We start from the raw sequence: 26682 nt of genomic DNA on the forward strand, positions 1-26682 counted from the left end.
CAGAGGAGTTACATGCGAGTTGGCGACCCTAGCATTCCGCACCCTCGTTGAGCTCTGGCAAACTTACTCACCGGCAGGAACATAACACTATGAGTAGGGGTTCATCCCGCCATCGCCGGTGGGGTCTGCCAGATCCCAGATTGTGTCTGACACTCTCGGCCCGAAGAATGAAATACGATAACGATAAGTTCTGGTTTAGATAAGTTCTCATTTAGATATCGTTTTGTTGTTGTTGCTCGACTCGGAGAAATATCGCAGATAGATCTTATTGGGATCACAGCGGAATCGAAATAAACGTCAATTTTGACATGTTTAGTTATCGATCTTTTAAAGATCTTAACCGTGTCCTAATCATTCTTCGAATCGGGCCGTCTGAGAGACATAGGTAAAATGAGCATAACTCATTTCATCATGTAGATTAAATGAGAATTAATAATTACACACAAGTAAACCTTCAGTAAATTGAACTACAACCAACACAGACAAATGCGAAAACTCCACGCCCTGAACAGAGTAGAACGGTTTAGAGTAGTCCATCTTTACAGAGGAACGCACGAAACCCCGCAAATATCGGGAAAAACATACGTACTGCCAACCATCGCTAGTTGAGAGGCACTAAATGAGAGATCGCGGAAAAACGCTACCATACACCAGATATTGACGTATAGAGTCTACGGATATGGAGTTAGGCGTTTTATTTTAACAACTAGCCGGAAACAGTACAAATCGAAAGTTGTAACAGTGATAGAGACTTTCTTTTACAATTATGGCGTGGATGGTAGAGACTTTTGTCCAAGAGTGTCTTTTGCAAGAGTGAAAATTCAATCCAACTGGCGGGCGCGAAGAACAAGCGACGATATATTTAAAAAAAGCCTCATACGTACTAATGATTTAAAGACTTATCAACGAATCTATAATACCAAGATTAAATAGAAGATCAATTACAACTCTTAAGTACCAAAATAATTAAAGTTTTCTCTTATCAAAACTAAAACTCATATATTATCAGCCAGCCAAGGCCCATAGATTCCTTACAGACTAACATAAAAACTAAAAATCATTTTTGCGCCATAACAGTTTTTTTGCAGAGTCACCCAATCAGTTACGGCTACCTTAACTTTGACACTCACATATTTGCTAACGTCTGCGTAACTTTCTATACATCTCGCTCGCACTAATAAACCAGTACAAGCGAGATGCACAGAAAGTGATTTACGCACACCCTAGCGAATATATCAGTGTCAGGTCCGTGTCAAGCTCGTGGTGTAGGATTATTTATATTTGTTGGCCTCATAACGGTCAAGTTTGGCGCCAAAATACTTCACAGGTAGATTACTGTCGTCTCTTCACTGTGGCTAGAGTTGGGCACCTCCCACCACAACATAGTACAGGTAGCGCACAAAACGTACGTTGCCCCGCTTCGTATATACTTGTGGAGATATATAGCGTGTATATTGTTCGTAGTGACGTTCTTGAAAGCCGAAAGTCTCCCTTTAACGGTGGTAGAGTCTAAACTTTTGCAGCGATTTGATTAGAACAAATTGAGGGTCATTATAAACGTCATATTTTCATATGAATTTGACATTAATGCTGACGTGGCCACACTTTGTCATTACAAATTCGATGCAGAGTTATCTTGGTCCGACTCAAATAGCGAAGTTTATCTTGCCTTTAGTGTTACTTTGTCCCTACCTTACCTTTAATCACATTTACGCCGAAGAAAAATCACGAATCTTATTAAACATACTTAACATGTGCATACAAAGACAGATAAAAAAAATTAACCTTTGCTGTAGTCGAATTAAAATGACGACTCAATGATTCCACTTATACTATGGTTACATTGAATTGGCTACTTGCATTTTACGGATTCATGAAAATCAAATAAGGTGAGGTAGGGGAATGTCGCCATGCCGTCTAAGTGCGCCTACCTTGAATATATCGAAAACTGCTTATATACTACTAATATTACTAGTATTCTACAACACTCTTAGAGTCTAAGTGTTGTAGAATACTAGTAATATTAGAAGTATATAAACAGTTTTCGATATATTCAGGGTAGGCGCACTTAGACGGCATGGCGCACTTGGGGTACCTCACCTTATATGATTGTCTTCACAGATTGTTAAGTCTAAGCCAAATTCATGCTTCACATTTGCCAGCTTCTCTAGAAGGCTCTGTGCGGCTCCATTATGATTGACGAATTTCTTTTTATTTTTTACCGTATTGCACAAAGTACAAATGGCGGACTTAAAGCCTAAAAGTATTCTCTATCAGTCAACCATAGGGCTGAACAGAGAAAAGTTGTCGTTTGTCAATTCCGTTACAAAGAATAGGCACATTTTTTTTTACATTTAATTTAAACAATGTTTAAAACTAAACAGAAGAAATAAATTCGGTGAAACTAGATTCGGCATTCGCCGGTGCAGCGGCCGCCAAAAGGGTGGGGGTAAACTACCCCTATAAGCTCGTGCATTCACCCTGAGGGGGGAGCTTATGCAAGTTGGTTAATATTTAAATCAGGAGAGAGTGGTTTCAAGACAACTTATTATAGAGCTTTTATACATGTACATATTTTGTAATAAGCTTTTACTTACGATTTCCAATTGGTTTTAACGTTTGATTTCGTAATGCCGTGATCGTTTTTAAATTAGTTGAGATTGTTATATTTAATTACGCTTTTACGTGGCAATGAAAAAGCTTTTTGCGGCGTTTAATATTTAATTTTAAAGAAGACTTAGTGAAGAAGGTTTGAGATGAAGTTTGTCATTCAATGCTAATAGTTAAACTGTACTTAATTCGAATTCGATTCGAACTTTAATTAAATTAGATGTCATTGTCAAAAGTGACGTTTCTTAAAACAAAAACTTCATTTTTGTCACTGACATATCCATATCATATTTTTAGGAAATTTCTGACGTACCTTAAAGTTTGAAAAATTTTAACGAAATATCCGTAGTTCAATTTAATATATTGAATACACTTTTTTATGGAAAGATTTATAAGCAAAAAAAAAACTAAAAATACCTCATAACTCTTTCAATAAATTATTTATACGGTTACAATAGGTATATGGTATAGGCGAAATATCATAGACGTCAATTTTTGTTCTTCTGCGAATCAGGCAACAGTAGCGTCTCTCCCACTCAAAATATTAACATAATCATTGTGTTTTCCAACATTTTAGCCATTTTAATAAATTAGTCTTACAAACGTGGGCTTGCGGTTTTAGTATTATTCAAATTAAACAAAGAAGACATGAGTATTAAGTGATAAATCGCTTACATTTTGTACTTGTCTTCGCCGACAGTGTCTAATTTTCAAATGTACAGAATTTTGTATTTGGAATCACAATTTTTGTGCCAATCAGGTTTATATTGACAATCGTCATTTTTCTACAGTGACAGCTGCAGTAGCCATTTACACAGACCCTCACTATACAACTTAAATACATCTGCTCTTACTTTATGGGGTCTCGTTTTAACAGCTACGCCAACCGTAGCCTGCTACGGCGTAGGCACTTTCACTGCTACGAAACTCTACGAAGCAAATGTTAATGATAAAGCAACGATTAAACAGAAATAAACCCTATTTTTATAAGCGTAAGGACTGTTTTTAGCTATCCGATTTGACAAAAAACTAAAAGTTTTTTTTATATATAACTTCAAATTCCAGATAATTTCTAGCATATACCAGTAGCCTATATACGAGCAGGCCTCCTGTCTTGCACATATACATATACAGTAGAATCCGGATATAACGACCTTCAAGGGACCGGCGATATTATGTCGTACTAACCGGATGACGTATAAAACGGATATTTATATATGTATGTAATTATGTATTAAACCGAACTTGAGTAAATAATATCGACGCTAAAAACGGTTAGTCGTTATAAGCGACGTCGTTATAAATGAATTCTACTGTATGTATATATCAAATAGGTTGCATCCGACGATAAGCGGTTACCATAGCGAATAAACGCTTGCAATCAAGGGGTGTCACACCTTTTTCTTGAATGCAATTTTCTACTTTTTTTCTTTAAGCTATTTTTCCTTGAAGTGAAGGTATTGAATGTACAATGTAGTGTAAAATGCAGATAAGGTGCATTGATCCCGAGAAATGGCGCTGAGACCGTCTGAACGCTGCATCCGGATAAGGTGGTGAGCACGGTGCGGATCGCTTCCGCTAGGCTTGAGCGGATATTGTTCGGATTAATCCCTGCCGCCTCTTTCCGCCAGCGCTGTACGCGATAACATTACTCCACCTCCTCCTGTCCTCAGCAGTTTCTTCAGAAATTTCCTGCCTTGCACATCTAAACTGTGGAATGATCTGTCGCATGCGGCATTTCCGGATCGATACGACCTTCAAGTAAAGAATGTATTCCCGTCTTAAATCCAGCAACGCACTTACAACTCTGGTGTGGCAGTCGTCCATGGACCCGTCAACTTTGTTCACTATGACCAGATGGACATACCATATATATTAAGATTAATACAATAAATTTTTTGACACTCCGGATCACGACACCGAAATCACCCAATAATAACAACCACCTACAGATGTTCACTTACAAGTTAATAATCGTTTGTCCCTTTCCGACGTATCAGTACGATGAAAAGGGACAAACGATTATTAGCGGCTTGTTAACTTTAGTAGACGTTTATGAATAAGGGGTAAGTGAACAGTCCTTTCCCATCGTATTTTCTCGGAAACGTTCGCATTTGCCATCCTACTTCAGTCAACCTTAGTACGTTTTGTATTGAGACTGACTGCAAAAGCATACCTACAACGTATCATTAGATATCGTTTTGATATCAATTATACGTTCCAATTGGCCTCTCACTTGTCAACATTTTCATAAGCGGAAGCGACTCTCAACCCGCTACATCTTAAGCAGCTTGCTTTAATCCAACCACTCAGCTCGCTCGATTTACTAAATTAAAACCCTTTGCAAACAACTCTAGTCCATCCCTCCATCGTATAAGGTCCTTTTTCATTTAAAACACATGACCACTCATGTCCTTATGGACCTGAAAGGAAAACTTCTATTATACTGTTCTTTGAAAAACTGTTTGTCTACTATGGCTGAAAGAAAGGCTCGCAATACGGTTAAATTTCCAAACTGTTATATATCTACAGTTATATATATATCATTGGGCCGCAGCAGTAATGTCGCAGCATATGCAGCTGCAGTTGCGATCCGAATGTGACCTTAAACGTCAGTAATAGAAATTGCATTAAACAGGACTCTTTAGATTATAAATCTAAGGAATATTAAAGTATTCATGGCGTTAGTGGATCAATAATTATTTTACTGTAGGCAATTAACATTTATTTTATCTTAAAAATTAATGCATATAATTGTAGTAAATATTTAACAAATTTAACCGTAACGAGGAAAACTAAGCGCATCACGCATCAAAATAAACTGCATACCTACTTTCACACATTTTGACGAAAATTAGACTCAATAAGAACACATGACCACACTACTATTTTTTTTCTATAATTATGTCCTGGATGGGAGTCTTTTAAGCCACTGCTTTTGACTGTATAAAGAACTATTACATTTTATTTAAACCTAACGGTATATTCCAATTTCAAACTTATCGTACGGAACGAGCGCATTTTGCATTCCTAACATTAAAGAGTTCCCGTCTAGACGTTTCGACCAGCGGAACCTTGCGTCCTTGTCTATTACACATGCGCAAACGGGGGGGAGCGGGACAGGTGACTTTCGGGGAACTCGCGGTTGCAAGGTCAGGAAAAACGTCTGGTATGGAAATCCTTACTCTGATATCCTTGATGGGCGCGTGGCCGTATTATGGCGGGTTTTGATCGAGTAATAACATTTTCATCATTTTATATCAAATTGAAATTAAAATAGTATTATGTTCTAATAGAAGAAAAGTCTCGTAAATTATCCGCTCATTTATCGTACCGTCTTACAAAATATGGAAAAAATAAACGCTTTAATAGACATAATTAATAGAAATAACCACTTTACTTTTTATTAAAATGATTGAAAATATATATTTTAAAATTTATGTTTTAAAAAGTAGGTTCATCTGGATAAGCATCAATAAACGGCAACGTACATACATTTTTACTTTTATTTAATTATAAACAATACTGGTAATTTTATTTTTTTCAATTATTTTACTATAAAACCTTTCTAAAACTTTAAACATTACCTATACACATTATATATAAATACCTGGCGAAGGTTCTATCCGATTATATTTAATAGACAAAGCAAATCTCGAGGCCCCAGTAAGCTACTGACTACCCTGAGGCACTCCCATAATACTAGTACCATTATCAAGCTTAGATCTATAAACTTAGGGTTTCATTCTGAATGTCATTTTACTTCAAAGGTATTTCAGGCATGATATGAGCGTATTATGTATATATGATACTCGTCGTTTTGGGTTGGGATAAGTTAGACGTTAAAGAGTTAGGGCTAGATTTAGAGCTCATGTCTATTGTCTAGGTATGTCTGGGGTCGGTAGATAAGGTTTCATGGTGAATATTAATGCGGATAACTGTTTATTTTACTTAAATAAGTCAGACAAACACAAAACTAGTCACAATAATTTAAAGTTGGTTGGTCGGTAGGCTCTGCTTTAATCACTTAAAAACTATCTGGTATTCCACCAGAATATTTAAACGAGTCGTCATCAATATTAAATGAAAGTTATATTTTATTTGCAATAAGCTGCAATTAAAACATTCGTCTTATTTTTTTACTGAATTTATTTTGTTTTAGAAGGTAGATCGATGATTTTATTAATTTTTTTCATTTTGCCAAACACCTGTCATTGTATGGCGGATAATGGCAAAGTTGTGTCTGTCATCAGGCACAATTGCCAGATCTGACTGGCGTTATAGAGTCTGTAGCTAGCGTTACAGGACAAAGTGAGGAAGTGTTATTATAAATGTCATACCATAGAAATTTGACATTAACGATAACATGACACTTAGCTCACATGACAGTTAACTCGGTTCGACCTGTGTATATCCTTTTATCCAACATATATTTGTGTTTATTTTTCGTTGAATACATATATTTTCTTCCCAGTGGACGGCGAGCCAGCCGGACTGCCACTCGGCGCCCGCGGGCTGGGCCGCGCGTTGCTGCACGGACTCCTTGCGCCGGCGCAGGCGGCGCGGCACCCGCTCTACACGGCCCCTAACACTGGTAATGACTCTGCGAATTTTATGTACACTATAGTAAATCGTCTGACAAGCAAAACTCACTAAATAACAACACAAGTTCATAGCCGTAATGAACCATATTATTACTTAAATAAGGTTGATTTTTGATTAATTCTTTTTTAGTAACTAGTGAGTTTTGCTTGTAGCTGACAAAATGTCCCAATAGATGACACCACTGTTGATAATTAACCCAGCGTACTTGTACAAGTACAAATTCTTTAAACTCGCGTTTTGTAAGTAAATTTTAGTTATGACATAATATTGGCCTGGGTCTCTATGAGTTTAAAGATGACATCTATTGGGACGCGGTGATGAGCACTTGGACGACATATCGGTAAACCGATATGGGTATATTTTTAGTATAAATTAGGGATATGCGCTTTTCCTGTGGACATAGAATAAACGGGCTTTTGTTATTGGTGGCATGTTCAAACCTTTTATTTTTCATGCAGTCAACTTCTGGTCCTCTTTTTATTTGGAATTCGGTTATGAATTTCATCTTAACTGTCCATATTTACCCTTACATAAAATCGGTAAAGAAAATTTTGCGTATTACCTTTTTGGATTTAACAAACTTTCAATACTACTTTAATACTTTGAGTATATTTAGGACGAAAGGAGTTACATGTTTGTGTATAAATTGGACAGTTACATGTTACATAATATTAACGAAGTTACATAATAAGTTCAAACGGTCTTATTTGTTGAGCAACATTAACTGTCCAGGGTAAAATAGGACAATTCGTTAATAAAACCTAGTTAGCTTTGTCTTTGGTTTCTCGTAAAGAACTAATAAATATTCAATAAACCTTCTGTTTTGAAAATTCAATACGTCGTATTTTTAACTATCTATAAATTAACTATAATTTTTATTAGCTTAAACTAATAAACAAACTCATTTATTACTCGTAACTTAAGGGTTACCTATGCATGTCGGTTTACTGTACAGACTTTATGTATCTTCAGTGACAATTAATAATCAGTTATACAGAGATTTTTTTTGTTTCAAAACTTATAAGTACCCGTTCGATTATTGCTTTATCATTTTGCAATATGTATTTGTAATACGCGGGGACTTATAAGGGCAGAAGTATAGAAGATGAGTAGTTATAATATTACTAAGCACTGCGACAGTATATACTATAATGTATTTTACAGTACATATGGTGCTACTTTATCGCACTAGTGCGAATAGTAGCATATTACGTTACTGTGCCGAACATTTAAAGGGCCATATGTACTGTAAAATGTTGTACGATATATGTGCGAATAGGTAATTCGTAACTCGTGTCGATTTAAAACACTCCCTTCGGTCGTCTTTATATTATCGCCACTTGTCTCGAATTTCCTATTTTTCGCACTTGTATCGTAATGTACTATTAGTATACGTATAACTAAGTATCCTAAGTAACCTCAAGTGATTTTCAAGAACTCTATTTAAATTTGTACTATGTAAAGGCGCTACAAACATTCAGTTTCGTAGTTAGTTATAATATACATAGAGCAAAAACTAATGATAAAGACCAATGAAGCGGAACAATATAACCTAAAATAACAGTAAATTACGATATAGGTATGTTATTATAACTGTCTCCTAGTACACAACGGAAACGGACCCGACTGATTCTGGAAGAAGAAATTGTTAGTATTGTTACCTAAGGGATGATTCCGGTAGGAGCTGGAACAATTTCCGGCGAAGCGAGCTACAAATACAATATAAATATAAATACGGAAAACGTGGGTATTAACGGACGTTTTGGACGCTCCGGTCAAGTCTGTGTCACAATGGAAGGGCCAAACGTTTTGGTATTACTAATCAGCTTCCGTACGGTATATAAATAAATATTATAGGATATTTTTACACAAATTGAGTAAGACCCACGGCATGCTCAAGAAAGCTTGTGTTGTGGGTACTCAGACAACGATATATCTAATATATACTTACTTAAATACATAGAAAACAACCATGTGAAAACAAATATGTGTTCATCACAGAAATAAATACCCTTACCGAGATTCGAACCTAGGTCCATCGGCTTCATACGCAGGATCACTACTGACTAGGCCAGGGCGTTGGTCATGAATATAGAAAGCAAGTTAATTCGGAGTATGGCGCTGTTATAGCAAATATGTATACGATTAAGGACTATTAAAAATAAAATATTAACGATTTTTGTTTTACACATCGTATTCGCAGAATTCGTGTTTCATTTCTCTATTGCAAAGAAAGTAACGCAGCCATGCTTGCGAAATTATTTTATAAAAGTTTACCTATGACAGATTCGGATACCAAATTCCGAATGAGAATCCATTTCATACTTGGGTCCCGCCTAGCAACCCTACAATACATACCCATAATACAGTCTCGAATTTTAGGTAACCTGAATAAACATAGGTTCAGAATTACATATTATATTATGTTGGAATTCGAATATAATAAGATACGAAATATTTAATCAGTTAATCTTACGTTCGTAGCAAAGTTTATTATACTCATTGAAAATCAATACAATAAAACTGTGCTAAAGCATAATTTATTTATTATTATCTCCTTCTTGTTTAAACACCTCTTCTTCCGCCTCTTTAATTAGTTTCTTTCCCAGAAACATTGTCCCTCCTGGAAATACATTTTTTTGGCGTCAAAACAAATTATAATATGAAATATTCATGGCGGTATACGGGTATCGATCGCGGCTATCAGCTGATGTCCAATGTCAGGGTGGCACAAAGAGCCACCCCAGAGCACGGCGGCCCACCGCGGTGTGCGTGAGACGTACGCATGATACGCTTTACACAGACATTACGCAATGGGCACACATTAAAGAGTTCAACGGTATAAAAAGTCACATACGCCTTTTAGTCGTGGACTGTTGCGATTTTAGTCCAAATTACATGTAAACTATTTTTGTTTTGTAAAGGTTTACTAGAATGCGTAGTTATGTCTAGTTTTATGCTTAGTTGGGTGCGACTGTGGCTCATGCTGGGTAGTATTTTAATTTAATCGTTTCTAGTTTACAAATATGGCAGAATTCCAGGAAAAAATCGTACTTAACAACTTAAGTACGATTTCTAGTATTTTTTTTTTTCTTTTTATATACGTTTACGCACGTGTTGGCGCACTATAACTCCTTTTCTCGGATAATTACATAATAGTATTCAACTGTATAAAAAGTCTTAATTGCTTATATTCAAATACTAATTTTGACCAAAGATGACCTTGCAAAGTAAATTTATTGCCGATTTAATGAGAAATAAATAAGCAATCAAGAAAACATGTTTAAATTAAGTCTTTGAACGTCTACGCTGAATCAACACTTAGTATCTTCCGAAAAACAGCATAAAGAATACGGAAGTACCTAGGAAAGTGGAGCCCTCGCACCTACACGTACGCACACACCCACGCGTTGCGTAATACCAACACAAGTATGTTAACAGAATCGATAAATAGGTAGCCTGGACGGCCTAGAGTTCGGGAGTCAGCGTTTTAGGAATCTGTGTCACTGTCTGCTTCCTAAATAGGTAATGAGTTGATAAAACTGGGGTAAGAACGTCACAAGATAACTTCAGCGTTTATTTGACATCTTGAAATATGCGCTATTACTGGCTCCCCGAATTAACGCTTACGCTGAACATACTTTCCTCGCGTATCTGTATGTACTTGTGGAAGTACAAAATTTTATGCGAATTTTAAACTTATCCGGAAGGCTTCTAAAGGCAAAAAAAAAAAAACTTTTTAACATTATATACATATAGAATCCATAAATATGTTGCCAGCTATATTGAAAACGCGGGCAATGTAAACATATATTATTTAGAAAATATTAGCAATCAATATTGAAATCGGGATAAATATAGCACGCAATATCTTGCGTGGAAGCAGTACGTATATTGAAGTACATTTTTGGTTTAGATTTTTAATGCTAACAGTATCACTTTTGGGATATTTAAATATTTTAGAATACTTTAGCATCTGTAAAAACTATTATTATAAAAAAATCTCTAGTTTTTAAGATGATATTTAAGTTAATATCATCTTTACCCTTCAAAATATTCAAGCCCTTTTAAAATATATCTTAGTAAACTACAAATTTATAGTTTTCAAAAAAATATTACATACCAAATATATCAACACATTTGTTAGATTTTAGTTGGTACTAACTTATACGTATTCATCCGTTGCGTGCAATTTCTTACACAGCAACCCCACTTCGTTGTCCACGAAACATTTGGGAACAATAACGTCCGCGTTGACAGCCCTGACAATACAAATTGCAACCACAGCAGTCCGCGAAAGCGAGACAGAGGAACTCCGCTATAGTATTGAAAAGGGATGGCGCCGTAGGGCTGTCATATAGGGTTAAAGAGTGTTATGTTACAAATACACTGAATATTTTTTAAATAGTATTTATAAAACAATTGATGTTATGAAAAAGACGAAATGATATAGTTTGGTTCGCAATTTACTTACACATTAATAGTACATTACGATACAAGTGCGAAAAATAGGAAATTCAAAACGAGTGGCGATAAATTAAAACACGACGGAAGGGAGTAATCAAATTCTTCAAACAAAAATATATATATATATATATATAAAATACCAAAAAACAAAAACACTTACAGCACACGTAAAGCACTTTTTTAATGCATAATAAAATAAGTTACGTCTTAAAGGCCAATAAGGTCTTAATAGCAAGAACCATGTGTCACAAAAAATCGGAATTCGAAACCCTTGCATCAATGGGTCATCCTAAACAAATGCAGCTTGAGCCCAATCAAGTGACGACTTGAAAAAAAGGTAGCCTTTTTTTGCAAAATGGGTTACTTTGACTGGCCCGATTTGTGACGGGGCGATTCATTAGCAACTTTACTGTCTACGACAGAGGGTTCAAATAGGAAAGAAGAAAAAAACTATTTTTTGCAAAATGGGTTAACATTATACACCTTGCGCGGCCGAAGTGAGCAACTTTAATTTTACGACAAATGCAGATCTTATTTCAAAGGGTTAAGGATATTTTTTCTGCGTAAATATCGCAATTTTAACTTGGTTGCAATTGACACCTGGAAGGAATTTTACAATCTTATGATGCATTTTGACGTAATAGTTCACAATGATAGAAAGTTACATAAAAAAATTGCAAAGAGGATCAACTATCTTTTCGTTGTCTTGTTTCTGACCACTCTGCCACGCTTGTATTTATGTCTTCTATCAAATTAATAAAATAAAGTCGAGTACTACTGCCTGTCTCTCTAGCTATAAATTATAATTTACACAAGAAAAAAAAATGTCTTCTCTTACAAAAAGCCTCCGTCACATTTAGTGGGGACGAAAAACAACAACGTAAAGAGTTTTGACCCAAGAAATGGTTTCAGACGCCGTGTTTCAAAAATATCTATCATATGTCGAATTAAATTTAGGGTTATATATAGAGCATATAAACACTACTGTCTGAAAAAAAAAAAAAAAAAAAAAAAAAAAAAAAAAAAAAAAAAAAAAAAAAGAACTGTTAATATATACAATTTGCCCCCTTATACACAAACATAACACATATAAACATGAGACCAGGGTCCCCTATTCCATCGATTCTAGCAACAAAGAATTTAGCTGGCCGGTCATCTCGCATCGGTCCATAATAGAAACATTCGGAGCATGTGGGAGTTGCACAATCTGCAACCCTTTGCATCTGCCAACACAAAGGACGTGAAAGTTGCCAATCATAATAGCCATGTGTCCTATTCAAAGGACATCTGGGGATTGCGCAAATTGGAACTGTTTGTCATGGATGCTTTTAATCTGACCGGTGCTAAATGTAGTAGGGTTATATTTTTTTTATACTTCGTCGGTGGCAAACAAGCACACGGCCCGCCTGATGGTAAGCAGTCTCCGTAGCCTATGTACGCCTGCAACTCCAGAGGAGTTACATGCGCGTTGCCGACCCTAAACCCGCCCCCCCTAGTTGAGCTCTGGCAACCTTACTCACCGGCAGGAACACAACACTATGAGTAGGGTCTAGTGTTATTTGGCTGCTGTTTTCTGTAAGGTGGAGGTACTTCCCCAGTTGGGCTCTGCTCTAGATCTGGAATGACATCCGCTGTGCTGTGCCCTACCACACAAAGCGAGATGACATTCACAATGCCCATACCTCTCTTTTGGACGTAGTTTAAGGACGTACCCGAGTCCGGTAGGTGATTTTTTTAAACAGACATGAAGCTTGCCCAATAGTAAGTGGATACCGCAGCATATAAACACACTTATAAACACTTTCCATAAATATGTACGGAACGTTTCCTGCGTTTAGTTAGACCAGCGTATGCTTTAAAAGTGCGTCCACATCATTGCATTAGGTATTTTATTTACAAAACACGGCAGTGTGGACGAACCATTAAGGGTTCGAACCAGTTTCTAACCTCTATCTATTAAAGGCCCTAATGGTGGTCCGTTTTGTAACTTTCCTTTTGTACCATTTTGATGTTAATGCATATTAGCATGATCTTTCGGCCGTTGGGCATTCGGAACCGGAAATAATTCAAAGTCAGACCTCAAGACGATTCGTGTTTAAGACTAGTTTAAAGACAATTTAGACTCGCGGACTTAGAGTGCCAATCTTAGTTAACATTTAAAAAAAATAGCCATGTCATAATGTAATAGGGTCGGGCGAAGCTGACTCTGCGTGGCTTTTGCAGTGACAAAGTAAGTGAATGGCATCATTAGTGTAATTTTTTTATGAAAATGTGGCATTTATAATGACACGACCTCACATTGTGAACGAGTTTCAACTTTGCAGTTTAAAGACAAATAGATGTAGCGCACTTTTTTTGTAAACGTATGATAAAGACATAGCGATGAAATTTTTTAAATATATGCGTTGTTTAATATTTAACAAAATCATCATTTCCAACCTTAATACCTAAGAAAAAGGGTTCAAATTGCAACCATGTTTCCGAAATCCCAGTAAAAACCGTCCAAGCATTCAGCAAGTAAATATCCCATTCAAATGCAAAAATCATTGCAAATAAATATCTAACTCCAACAGATTATGGTCTAACACCGACAGTACAAAAATCTCAGCGGTCACTCCATAAAGATGAATGATAAAATACCCTTTGTAGGACTAATGCTGACCAGTAGACCTGTTTCTTTATACTCATTATATTATTATTTTGATACTGTGAAGGGTGCGTATAATTTATTTAGGGGTACTCTGGGGACGACACAATGGACAGTATGATCTCGTCATGCGAGCAAAAAACCACTTTTGTGCGCCTTTGTGGCGTAATCGGGCAATGTTTTATGTAATTGGCAGATTGTGCGTGTGCCTCAAGTCTTCAATTAGAACAAATAAAACCGAGAAAAATTGGAAAGTTATCCAAAAAAATGCATTGTATATCGACGATGCGTACCTTGACTTCACTCGTATCGTCATATCATTAAGGGGCTGTCAACACCCAATGTCCTTGAAATTGATGTTACTTAAACAGTTTTTTAAGAAAGACTATTTGTTTTAGTCAAGTAAGAAAAATATATGTTCATATTGATTATAGTTCAAAGACCGTGGTTGTACTCGATACATGATTGAACGAAATCGGCTCGATAGAAAATAATTGCAAAGATTGGTCTTAAAATCACAATTAAACGGTTCTATGTCTTTATTGTTTTGACTTATGGATCTGCAATTAAAATCACAATTTCAAAACATTTATATCTAAACCGCTAACGAGTCAAATATTACACTAATAATCCACTTTTTTTATTTAAATATTTTTCTTATTATTCCCTTGCCCAGGCCCAGTAACATGCGACAGTGCTATCTCATTTACTCCGATACAAATAGACAGTGTGCGCGCTTTAGGTATTGACAGCCTCTTAAAGATTCGATTTAACACATCTGCGCGTCATAAAGTAACTAATTCGGTAAATTTGAAGAATTTAGGCGCGAAACATCTCCCAATTTCTGAAAATCGCGCCCTTTTCTATTAAAAAACTTGTTTAAGTGAACATTATGCCTAAGACTAAACGCGAGACTCGCGAAAAAATGGTGACGTGTTCCATATTTGAATTTCGGTTACGAGTTTATCAAAACACGCTCGAAGCCAAACGTAAACAATCGAAAGATATCCGTAATCCCTGAGATCACTATCTCACTCTTATCTATTCGCAAATTTCTTTTGATACTAGCTTCCGTACAATTCCAGATGACAATACTTATTTATAATTATTATTTACACGATCATGTACAGAAATTCCACTTATTAAATACTTACGTCGTTAGAATTATCAATTTTTTTTTTAACTTACTAATGAGATTCCTAGTTTAAAAAAAACTTATAATAGTCCAAAATAAACAAGTATGGCTCTAAAATGTTATTCGTAGGTAAAAGAGCATTAAAATCTCCCAACTGGTTTACTACGACCGTTACATCTAATCCACAGATAGCGTAAATCACGCATTTGATTATTTCCCCCTTCGATTGTTTCCGAACTGACCATCGTGTGACTTTAATTGCCCCGGTGAAAGGGGTACGGCCGAATAGTCTTCCTTTTCCCATGGATTGTCCCTGGACAATACTACACAATGTACACAAAGCCGTGTCGACAGCTAGACGGTCAAATGGTCAGTCCCATAAGGAAATGAAAGAGTTGATTATATTATTTAAATTCCGAACGACGGTTACCCGTCAACGGAACATGAGAAAGTTTAAAAAAAAAACATTGGTATATTTTTAAGTCCGAAACTTCACGTTGCATGAATGTTTGTTATTTTAGCCGTTCAGAGAATATAACTTTTTTATATATTGGAGCGCAAAACAATTTATTGTTTGTCCACTTTGCGAAATCGGTTCCAAAAATACGTTAAACGTATTTCTAAATTCAAACGGTCAACGGACTTTTCATATTCCCACCAAAAGCTACTAAATCATCAAATAAAAGGTTCGAATCTTTGCAGATTAAAAAACACCAGTGGTCAAATTACAATATAAACACAATACACCCCTTCTAACGTTGCACGTTGCACCTTTTGCATAATCTGCATAATAATTGCATCTTAGATGCAGTAACAAGTGCTGCGACCTCTGACCGTTGGTCATCGTGAGAAAACTGGAGACGTTAGAAATGCAAATTTGGAGTGTTAGTTAAAGAGTTTTTTATGTAAATTTTGGACAATGCTTTATTAACCGTTGCATTACACAGGTGAAGTACCTTAAGAATTAATGCATTCGTTCTTAAAAAACGGGTGCAATCTGATCTCTGAACTGTCCATGGAACAATCCTTAATTTTTTGTGGTTTTTGGTAATAATTTTGACCCTTTCTATCCTTCGACAGGCTCCCTGCCTCCGTCACCAGCGGACTCTGGTGTGTCAGACGTCGAGTCCTCCTCATCAGGGGCCGGATCAGCGGAGGAGCTGAAGGCGCGGCTGCAGCCCCCGCCCGCGCCGTACGCCCCATTCCTGCCCTTCTACCAGCACCACCAGACTATCGCTTCGCTGCAGCATCATGCGACGCACCCGCGACCACCCGGTGAGTCTCTTGATGATTTATAAGCGCCTGGTACTTTTTGATTAAGGAGCCCATTGAAGATTGCGGAAATGTGCAAACTCTGCAAAGAGTTTGCAATGACAGAGTGTGAGTGACGGCGTAAAAGTTAAATTCCTTTCATTTTTAATTCTTTTTTTCGCTTACTCCGACTATACATTCCACGTTTGCTTTTTGAAAAGTTCGATAATGGATCTTCAATGGGAAACCTGCTTTCAAAAAGTTAATTTATTTCAGTGTGTCTGACTTTTTGGCAATGCCAAGGACCTAGCGTGTTACTAGATCATTTGAAAGACGTGTAATTCATCATTTGGCATGTATATCGATCGTTCAGTGTCAAGTCAACCCAGACGCGGTGTGGATGAACTACTTGACGCTTGTCATTCGACTGTCAGCCAACATGTTGCATTTTAGATCTATAACACTTGGTTTCCGTATGCTATTTTCAGATCAGCTAAATCTTACTGCAGTATGACTATAGGTGACCTAACGAATAAATTTAATCGCAAAATTTAGCTAAACTGTCTAAACTGCAAATCGACGGATAGGTAAGCTTAAGAACCGTACTATCATGCCTTAAATCTGTCTGCAATTGCCGTGAATATTACATATAGTTGAAATAATGTAAAATAGTTAAAACAGAAATGCATTGTGCAATAAACATTATTTATCTCAGTGCGCATTATCATAGTTCCTACATATCACGTTTTGGGCGCCGTGCTCAGAGGTGACTCGGTCGTTGACCCAGCGGGTCACCTACAACTATTGTACTTATCGATGTTTTTACATATGTATTAAAGCAAACAAGTACATACAAGTGCAGTTGAAAGGTCGAATGACAGTCTTTTGCAACTTACTTTAAAGTATCTCAGACTGTAGTTTTTGCAAGGCTTGGCTTGGTAGAAAAAAAACACAAACATGTCTAATTTTCAGCAGTATAATTTTAATATAAAATAGCTAGGAATATTCCCTAGAGATCTGACTAGCAAAACTTTAAACAGAAGTATATTTTCGGAGTAATTGAGATAACTAAAAGACATCGTAACGAAAACTAATACCAGACATAGATATTACGTACATGTTCATGCCAAATTTCATGTAATTCATGCAATGAGAGCGTAACTTCGATCGTGTAAGAACAACAAATTTGTGTCACGCTTAAGTCTTTTAAACGCAGTCTCTTAATACTGATACGATTTATTCTAATTGTTGATTCTTTTTACGAACTTTAGTTTAAGAGACAAATGAAGATCATTGCAAACATTGTCCCGACCTTACTCACCAGGAACAGGTTTATTTATGTCATCGTTGCAAATCCAAATAAATTGTTTTGTTTTTAAACGTTCCTCAGTCGCAAGTGAGCAGATGTTGTGAATTATTCGAGCAATTTGTGCATTTTAGTGTGCAATTTGGGATTTTTACGGACGCCAACTTGGATTTCGGCCAGAATGCGTCGCGCCTCCGGAAGTATTATTTAAAAAACTACGGTCATTACATTATTAATCTTCTGGCTTATTTAATAAAGTTCGTATTTGGATGGCTTCTTTGGCTAAAACGCTCAAGCATAAAGTGATTGAATACGATCGTTGACCAAGGTCCCTGATCAAAAGAAAGCGTCTAGCTTAATTTCTTTTTAGCAATTAGGTTTTTCCTGAATTAATTTCTTACGCCGAATTCAACAAAAATCAATTTGGGCTATAAATAATATGATCACATTTATAAATAATTAGATAATTACCTACTATTAGTAAACAAAATACTTTGTTATATTGTTAATAAGTCTGAAGTCATAAGAATTATTTATTTGCAAGCGCATAAGTCATTGTCTACCAAGTGGTCGGACATCCCGTTTTCTTAGAAAACGGAATAAAATTAATATGCCATTACATTACAGATTACAAGAAAATAAGCTTGGAGCAAATTATACTACAAACTATTTTATAACTCTTTAAGTGTATTCGTATATGAAAACATAAGTTTTATGACGAGAAATAAGGGAATCACGAAATTCCAGATCCGTATTTCGTGCGTAATAATCATTTGTTGTACCTACTATTAATAACACGGCAATCAATACGAAACGTATGTAATAAATTTAAAATTAAACATGTAAAGTCGGCCCTATGATAGCGCCCTGTGGAACCCGGATCCCCGTCCGCCGTTTCGCATCAACAATGCCTTTGACATAAACCATAAAGTATAGATAACTTTTTAAAATGCACAATCGAGTCGTGGAACGCGACGAGCATACGCTTCTGGCGTTTTTTTCATTTTTATTAGGAGCACTGCCCTTGCACAATGTCAAATAGCTTTGGCCAAGATGGACGGCGGTGGGTGATTCTTTCCATTTCCATTCTTTTGTACAGGCTATCTGTCAGAAGCTCAAATAGTTTAACAAATCTCTGAAATACCCTCTTTGTCAGTAGAAAAAGGCGCGAAATTCAAATGTTCTTCTCTATCTCTAACTGACTCTGGGAAAGGCCCTAGCAGCTGCTTTCTCTAATATTATAACCCTTCGAGTCTAATTTGTTTTAACTTGCCGCCTTTTTCTACTAGTGGAAATAGCTTGCCAAACTATATCAAATTATTATAAGTCGGTAAAATGGTTGATGGATAAATCGGGTAGAAGATTGGGGAGTATTTTCTTCTTCGATATTTCATTTAGAACCAGGGCTTTAACCGCGAAAATCGAAGTTCGTCAATTCCGTGCATTTTTCTGTCACTCTAATTACGTCTTACTGAGTGTAAAAGAGAAAGATCCCCGCAATTTGCCAATCCCGATTTTCGCGGTAGGCCCCCAGGTTTGGAGCGTGTTACTTGTTGAATGATATTATAAAAATAGAATTATAAACCACCATTTTTTCTCCTATGTAATCCTATTTGAAATGTCATAAAGTCAGGACAACCTAACGCTCTAAACACGTAGATACACCCAACGTGTTTTGCAAAAAATTCCGCGTCTTATTTTCGTAAGGAAGTGACTTGATTTGACCCTCAAACCTGTTTGGAAGTCAAAACCCATCTTTTATTTGGGTACTAACTTACCAGTCGGACCGAACCAACTTTGCAAAGAGTTCGTTGTGACAGAAGAAGTGTCATCACAAACATAAAATTAGTATGAAAATACTAAATACTATTCTGACTCAGGACCATCGGCTTCATAGGCAAGGTCACTATCCACTAGGCCAGACAGATCGTCAAACAATATCCAGCATTATACTTATTTGTAAAAATACAAATAAGAAAGTGTGAAAATAAAAGTATTTTAATTTAGGTAATTTAATTAACTGCATGTAACCAGCTAATCTCATTAATAATAAATACATAAAACTATACGAGCCTCAATTAGTTATGTTATATCTCTCTCTTACAAGTAATTATGTCAAAATAACAGATAAAGGATGCTTGTAGGGATGTACGAAAAAGGCTAACCAGGAACCAGTTCCGAAGCCCGATGAAATTTAAATTGATAATGTCTATGGAACTAGTGTGACAATCCAATTTTATACTTTTAGTACAGATGTAGGTAGTGAATTCTTTGCCATCGTATTTCCTCGGAAACGTTCGTATTTGTCATGATACTTCAGACAACGTCAGTACTTTTTGGTACCGAGATTGGCTGAAGCATAAAATGTTCGTGCGTTTCCGTGAAACTAGGATGTAAAGGATTGTTCACTAAATCTGTACAATCAAGCTATATTGACAAATGCCGATGGTTGAACAACTGTTTAGTAAAATGTGTAACTTTTTGAATTTGATAGAATCGGAATGGAATTTACAATGGGAAAATGTGGTAACGTCCTCATGAATTAAAGAAAAAAAATACATTTACAATGCCACTCCCTCACTATGTTCTAATCAAATCAGGACAAAGTAACCTAAGTTAGCTTAGAATAATAGATAAGTGTCTTAGAAAAAGTACGGTGGGCCATACAGCTTGTATCGTTTTTTCTGTTAATTAACTGCAAGTTAATAAACAGCATACCTAAGAGTTCTAAGTTAATAATTTTAAACGAATTACTTGCTTGGTGACGTCATCCCAATAACATTTATGAATGAACACAAATAACAATTAAATACATTATATTCTGTGCTTATTCATTGTTAGAGCTAAAATACCCAATACTGTTTATAACATATCTTACGACTTAAATACAATGAGTTTCCGACTTATTTACCACAATACATTGTTTATTTATGTCATTGACAGGGAAATACCATGAAGGTATTATTTGTCTTATTCTTGTTACTCAATTAAGTAGATTTAGAACTATAATTTTACTAAACGATTCTTATTCCAATTAGATTTTTTTTTTATGGAAATGCTTCTTTTCGAAGTTATCCTTCAAATAGAAAGCTATAAAGTAGCAAAATATCCAAACACTTAATAAAGAAGTATCGCATCATGTAAGAGTATATACAGAGCCTTATTTTTTGTCAGTGGCGCGACTTACGAGTATTGCTTGATAGTTGACAAGTCAAATACTATGAAATATGCATACGAGAGTTCCCATCTTTATATTCACATAGGCGTTTTCCTCATATCTTTCCGAGCATTTCGCTAGGCCAGAGAAACAGTGGAGCGTGAACACGGGCCTAACACACGAAATTGGTGTTACGTGTTTCGTAACCAGTGCGCAACACGACCTTCCACGGCAGACCAAACCTGTCCGCGTGTGTGGACACCACAATGGTTTCATAAAGCGAATTTTTACCACGCCACGGTGAGGCATGCTCGGAAAGTCTTATGACGTGAAACAGAGTTGTGTTTGATGCTCTGTCGTTTTAATAGGCAGAATTTGTCAGAAAGTTTTGACACAAAATAGTGATCATTTGAGTTCCTTACCATTCTAACTGGATTATTAGAAATGGTCAGATCAGTCTATTATTACAAATAGTGGTGACTGTTTTAATATAAATTTAAGTATATTAAATTACGTCTAAATTCGTTACTCGTATAGCCGAAATTTAAATAACAGTGACCCATTCAAAGGCAAACTATAATAAAGCCTTAATACAAAGTGGTCACTTTTACTTTCGCGTATCACATCATAACCTAGGCCAAAGTGTCTTTAGAACTTATTTCCACCGATGTAGTAATTTATGAAATGATTATTTACATTATGCTATAGCACATCAGTAAAAGAAAGCTAATTTTAATAAATTAGCTCAATTCGCATTCGCATAATTTTGACGCACTGTGTGATTTATACATTCACGCGTATCGAAATTCAGGCCAATAATAACAGTATTTTCATTAGATTCATTTGTAATTACGTAAACCGACGAATGTCAATCCGAGGAGCGCGAATAGCGTCGCTATTAATACCCGATGCTAGCTGCACTGCCCTTGAATACGTGCGATCACCTCTGCGCGATCCTAAGCTAGAGGCGCGCGCGCACGGCTGCCCTTTGGAGGATTTTACCCGTTGCCCTAATCTCTATGCTTGCGATTTTCCGCTTAGTTATAGTAAGGTTAGCTGGGTTTCTGATGGGGATAAGATCTCCTTTATAGCCTTTCTCAGAGTTATAGTACTACTAAGATGCATTGGGTTGACGTCGAAAAGGGTTAATTGAAAGTAGCAAGAAAACTACACAAAAGCACTTTGACACATTGTGTTTCTAAAGCAAGTAGTAAACAGTGGAAAAGCTTGTAATGACTACTTCAAAAGTACGTTTTTAATGCATTTTTTTTTTCTTTCGTTTTCACTTTCAGGATACGTTCTGAAATAAGTTACACCACAGAAATAAATTATATTATAAAAATTATATATACTGAAAAAAATAAGAAAAACCCATGTAAAAGGTTAGAACAGAATAATACGGGCGGTAGCCTTTACCTGCTACCCACATATCTCTGCCAGCAAATAAAATCTATGATTTACCTTTCATGAATTCTGAATCTTCAATATTGTACCTTTGTTCAATTGTTAATCCCTCTGGCTTTTAAACTACTTTATCCCCAAGTTATAAAATACATTCGAAACCTGAAGATTATTGAAACTAAAATCATTATCGCTTGCGACACCTATTTTAAAAACATGTTCACTCACTCCATCTATATTTCCATAGTTGCGAAATCTCCCGAAACTCAAAATGACAAATCCCTACACTACTAAACACTATCAATGTTCGACCTTAATTCTACTGCAGTAAAGTGCATCGCGCTTGCACCGCGTTGATGTAACATTTCAATAGCGGCTTGACCATGTACGGTGCCTCCATCTGCCGTGAGTTGCGCGATCGTAGCGACCTAGATGCGCCGCGCGCGCTGCCAAAAGTGCCGCTAGATCCAAAATGGCAGACGTGTCGAGAAAAATGAGGGATTTATGACGTTCTTCTGTATTTGCGCTGCGGCCAACTCGGATACGATTCCTTTAAATAATTGTGTTAGGGGTTCGGCCCTTTCTTCAGGTCACGATCAGTCTTTATATATGACGTAACAACGTAATTTTTAAATAATTGGCGTAATGGGAAGGTGCAAAACAGAGTGGTTTTTGATGCAATCCCACACAAGCGTCCCGTTTTTTTAGTAAAGTTGAACAAATTGTCGAAACTATTGACATGGTATAATATAACACAGCAAGAACCCTATTTCTATTATTAGCTGTACTTATGTAAAAGTTATAAAGGTGAAAAATCTCTTCAAACTTAAACAAGGACATAGTCTGAATCATTTTACTTTCAAGTGGAGTGTGAAGTTTTTCCAATGATTCACGAGATTTTACCCATGAAGACATGCCAGTTGACATATCGGCTGTTCGCTTCACAAAACCCCAGCACGATCCGTAACCTAGCCGACCTTAGAACGGATTGGACAAACAACTACTGTAATGTCGCAACCGTAGCATCCGACTGCGAGTTGAATGGTCGGCCTTGCGACCACGCAATACTGACACGCTATTCTCTAACCATAGACTATTGTGGATTTAATTCATTGTACAGAATACGGTACTTGCTATTGGCTAAGTCTGAAACTCTGAAGCAACTAATGATCGCGCTCCAAGCTGCACAAAGTTTCGTGAGCTCCTTACTTTAGAAAAACATTAGCATTCCTTCCTTAACCCTTTACCAGGCTGACAGTTCAAAAATGACAACTGAATGTCAGTCTTACTCATCGAAAATAGAACACATGTTTGAAGTGCTTCATGCGGGAAATATATATCCCTTAGCCTGGTAAAGGGTTAAAAACTCTTTTGAAATTGTAGACTACGGATACCTTTTAAGTACTTACTATATATCGTGAAATACGATTTTTGTAAATTTTGTATCTCTAAGTGTGATAAATATCAAATATAAATATCGATGTTCGCGGTTGAACCTTAATTTAGCTATATATCACTCAAATTACCAACCACAGAATTGGAAAACTTTGCTCCTTCTTCGGACAGCAATAATTTCAGGTTACCAAGAAATTCAAACGTACGATAGTTTAGGTAGGTACAGATGTGGTGACATGGTAATGACAATACCAAAGTAATTTACCGCAATGGACAAACTTTACTCAGTGATGACTTATTTCACTGTGATTTTTCTTCTTTTCTGTATTAGTTTACCTTTATCTGTTTCAACTAAAATGTCATAAGTATTTTTGTTACGCGTGAAGATGAAAAACGCCTCTATGATAAAATATAGTCTCACATCCAGGCCATAATAAAAAAAAGAATATAGTCTATTCAGCCTGTGATGTCTCTAAACACGCGGCAAATGAAAAAAAAGTGTGGCATTTATTTGATTTTCGCACCAATTTTAGTATTATCTAAGCAGACCACTTGACCAGCCTTTGTTTATACTTATTTTCGTCGATATTCGTAACTTTAACACTAAGTATAACACTTTTTAGGGCCATATCGTGTCAAAAAACAAGCGAGACAAAGCTCAATTTTATTAATGTTGGAACAGGATGACTGCCAATTTGTCGTAACACCATAAATTATACTAACAAGTGTAAGTTAGCGTGCTAGGGAAGGCATGTGTTTGTGGATAGGAAACCACGCCTAAGTCCGTGCAAAATGCACTTTACATCTCCGCTTGACATGAATATTATAGATGTTTGTCCTGTCATTCCTCTGACCCCCTCTCCCCCTAAGTGTTATAGGACGATCTGTTCCCAAGAGAGGAAAATGAACGCCTATAATCCTCTGTGGCCTGTTTTCTTTGAATTGGAAAATTGAAATATAGTCCGCCGTAGGGCTGAATATAAATAACAAGTGGCGGCCTAACACTGACCCCCTTAGGTCCGCGGGGTCTACCAGGATATATTTAGCGGCTTTGACGCTCCAACACACTTAGGGATGGGATGTGTACCGATTTTAACGATAGTACATTAAGGACTTTCGACGAGAGAAAAACTGAACAATTTTCCTAATTATTGTGAGATCTCAGATAGAATACATGTTTAAAACTCGACCAGAAATATTTGATCATTGTCAAGAGGGCGCTGTTATTTTCATGTATAGGATGACAGTTCAGTTTAGTATGAACAATTTAGTTCCAATGAAATTCCGCAATATGGCGCGTGATCATATATTACTGGTCAGGCTTTAAATGTTTGCGATATTTTTTTTCTGCCAGATCATTTCACATACACTGAAAGAATTTTACTTAAGTATGGTTATTTATACACTACGAAAGTCAACAATATACCAAAATTGTTTGAATACAGCGGGGATTAATATCACAGAAGTTATATGTATATTGTGCCCTTGCTGTCTTTGTCCCAAAAATCCGGTACACATTCGCAACTCTAGCAGGCATTGTAGCGTACAGGAGCATGGTTCACAAGCGGAAGGGAAGCTTCCGGACAACTGGTCCACGCTGGCACGCCTCAGGGTCGAAGGTTATAACGTACGTAACCTGTATAACTTGCTACTCTTTTACTACGTACAACTCGGCGATCCTGACTTCAAGAGGTCCTCGCGTGACACTTGCAAATTTAGTGTCATAAGTTTTTAAAGATGGTTTACACAAAGCTCTTACCGTATTTTCACATTCTAGGCTATAAGCGCATAGATATGTGGAGTAAAATTAAGTATAAAAACATGAAAAGTAAATAGCACAAGTATCTTTGAGCTTCTTCTATAGATGCAGCATTCTTTGACGTAACCTCCCGAGCCGTGGGAAACTAGAGCATTTAAATATAGTTTACGTTTCGAAATATTTATAATGGAAGTTATTCGAGAACGCCACCTGGGCTAAATATTGAAATTAGTGTCCCAGTGATCGCTTATCATCGATATTCAGTTATTTGTTCTAATCTGGAAATGAATTGAAAATCGTGTTAACTTGAGTTCTATCGTCGATGGGAGGTCATTGTTATAGCCATTATTATATAATTCCACTCATGTATTACTTTTGATGAAAAATAACAAAAATATGTTTTATTAATTTATTATATGTTGAAAAACTAAATTAATTTTTTGCGATGCATGTATATTCGGCAAAGGCAGAAAACAAACAAATACCAATGCGCAGTGGCTAGCAGTTCTGTTTTTGAAGTACACAGTTTACTACACCGTACGCTAGATGGCGGTTGGAGGGACCTCGTGCTCGATAGTGTTGCCCAATCACCCTTGACTCGGTCAATCAGTCCGTAACGGCGTTTTTCGATCGCTTAACTACATGTTTTTATCGATAGATGTCGCTGGTATCGTCGAATTCGAATACATATATCGTATAATATTTAAATATCGAACATATTCTCGTAAACATATTTTAAATGTACTTACTGTTTTTAAAATTAATAAGATATTGGGTATTACGTATTTTAATAAAGTATGGCTTGATTATATTAAACACAATTTTAATGACTTTTAACACTGCAATGTCATATAGGTGAATACGAATTTGTTAACTTTACTTGAGAACAGCTCACTAATTATTATTGTTCATTTATTTATTTATTGAGCAGATAAAACAGAAAATTAAC

At 36.3% G+C, this 26682-nt stretch overlaps 1 protein-coding gene across 12 annotated transcripts in view; it reads left to right on the plus strand.

The window, feature by feature from the left end:
• LOC133528887 (ecdysone-induced protein 74EF) overlaps positions 1–26682 on the plus strand; it is a 309196-nt gene that overhangs the window by 264720 nt on the left and 17794 nt on the right. For 11 of the 12 annotated variants that reach the window (XM_061866412.1, XM_061866427.1, XM_061866468.1 and 8 more), the window contains 2 exons: positions 7085–7204; positions 16545–16739. In XM_061866412.1, the coding sequence (XP_061722396.1) occupies positions 7085–7204; positions 16545–16739 (315 nt within the window). The remainder of the gene's footprint in view (positions 1–7084; positions 7205–16544; positions 16740–26682) is intronic. The other variant, XM_061866443.1, reaches the window with a different exon arrangement.

This window comes from Cydia pomonella, chromosome 1 (assembly GCF_033807575.1).
Source record: "Cydia pomonella isolate Wapato2018A chromosome 1, ilCydPomo1, whole genome shotgun sequence".
NCBI classification, from domain to species: domain Eukaryota; kingdom Metazoa; phylum Arthropoda; class Insecta; order Lepidoptera; family Tortricidae; genus Cydia; species Cydia pomonella.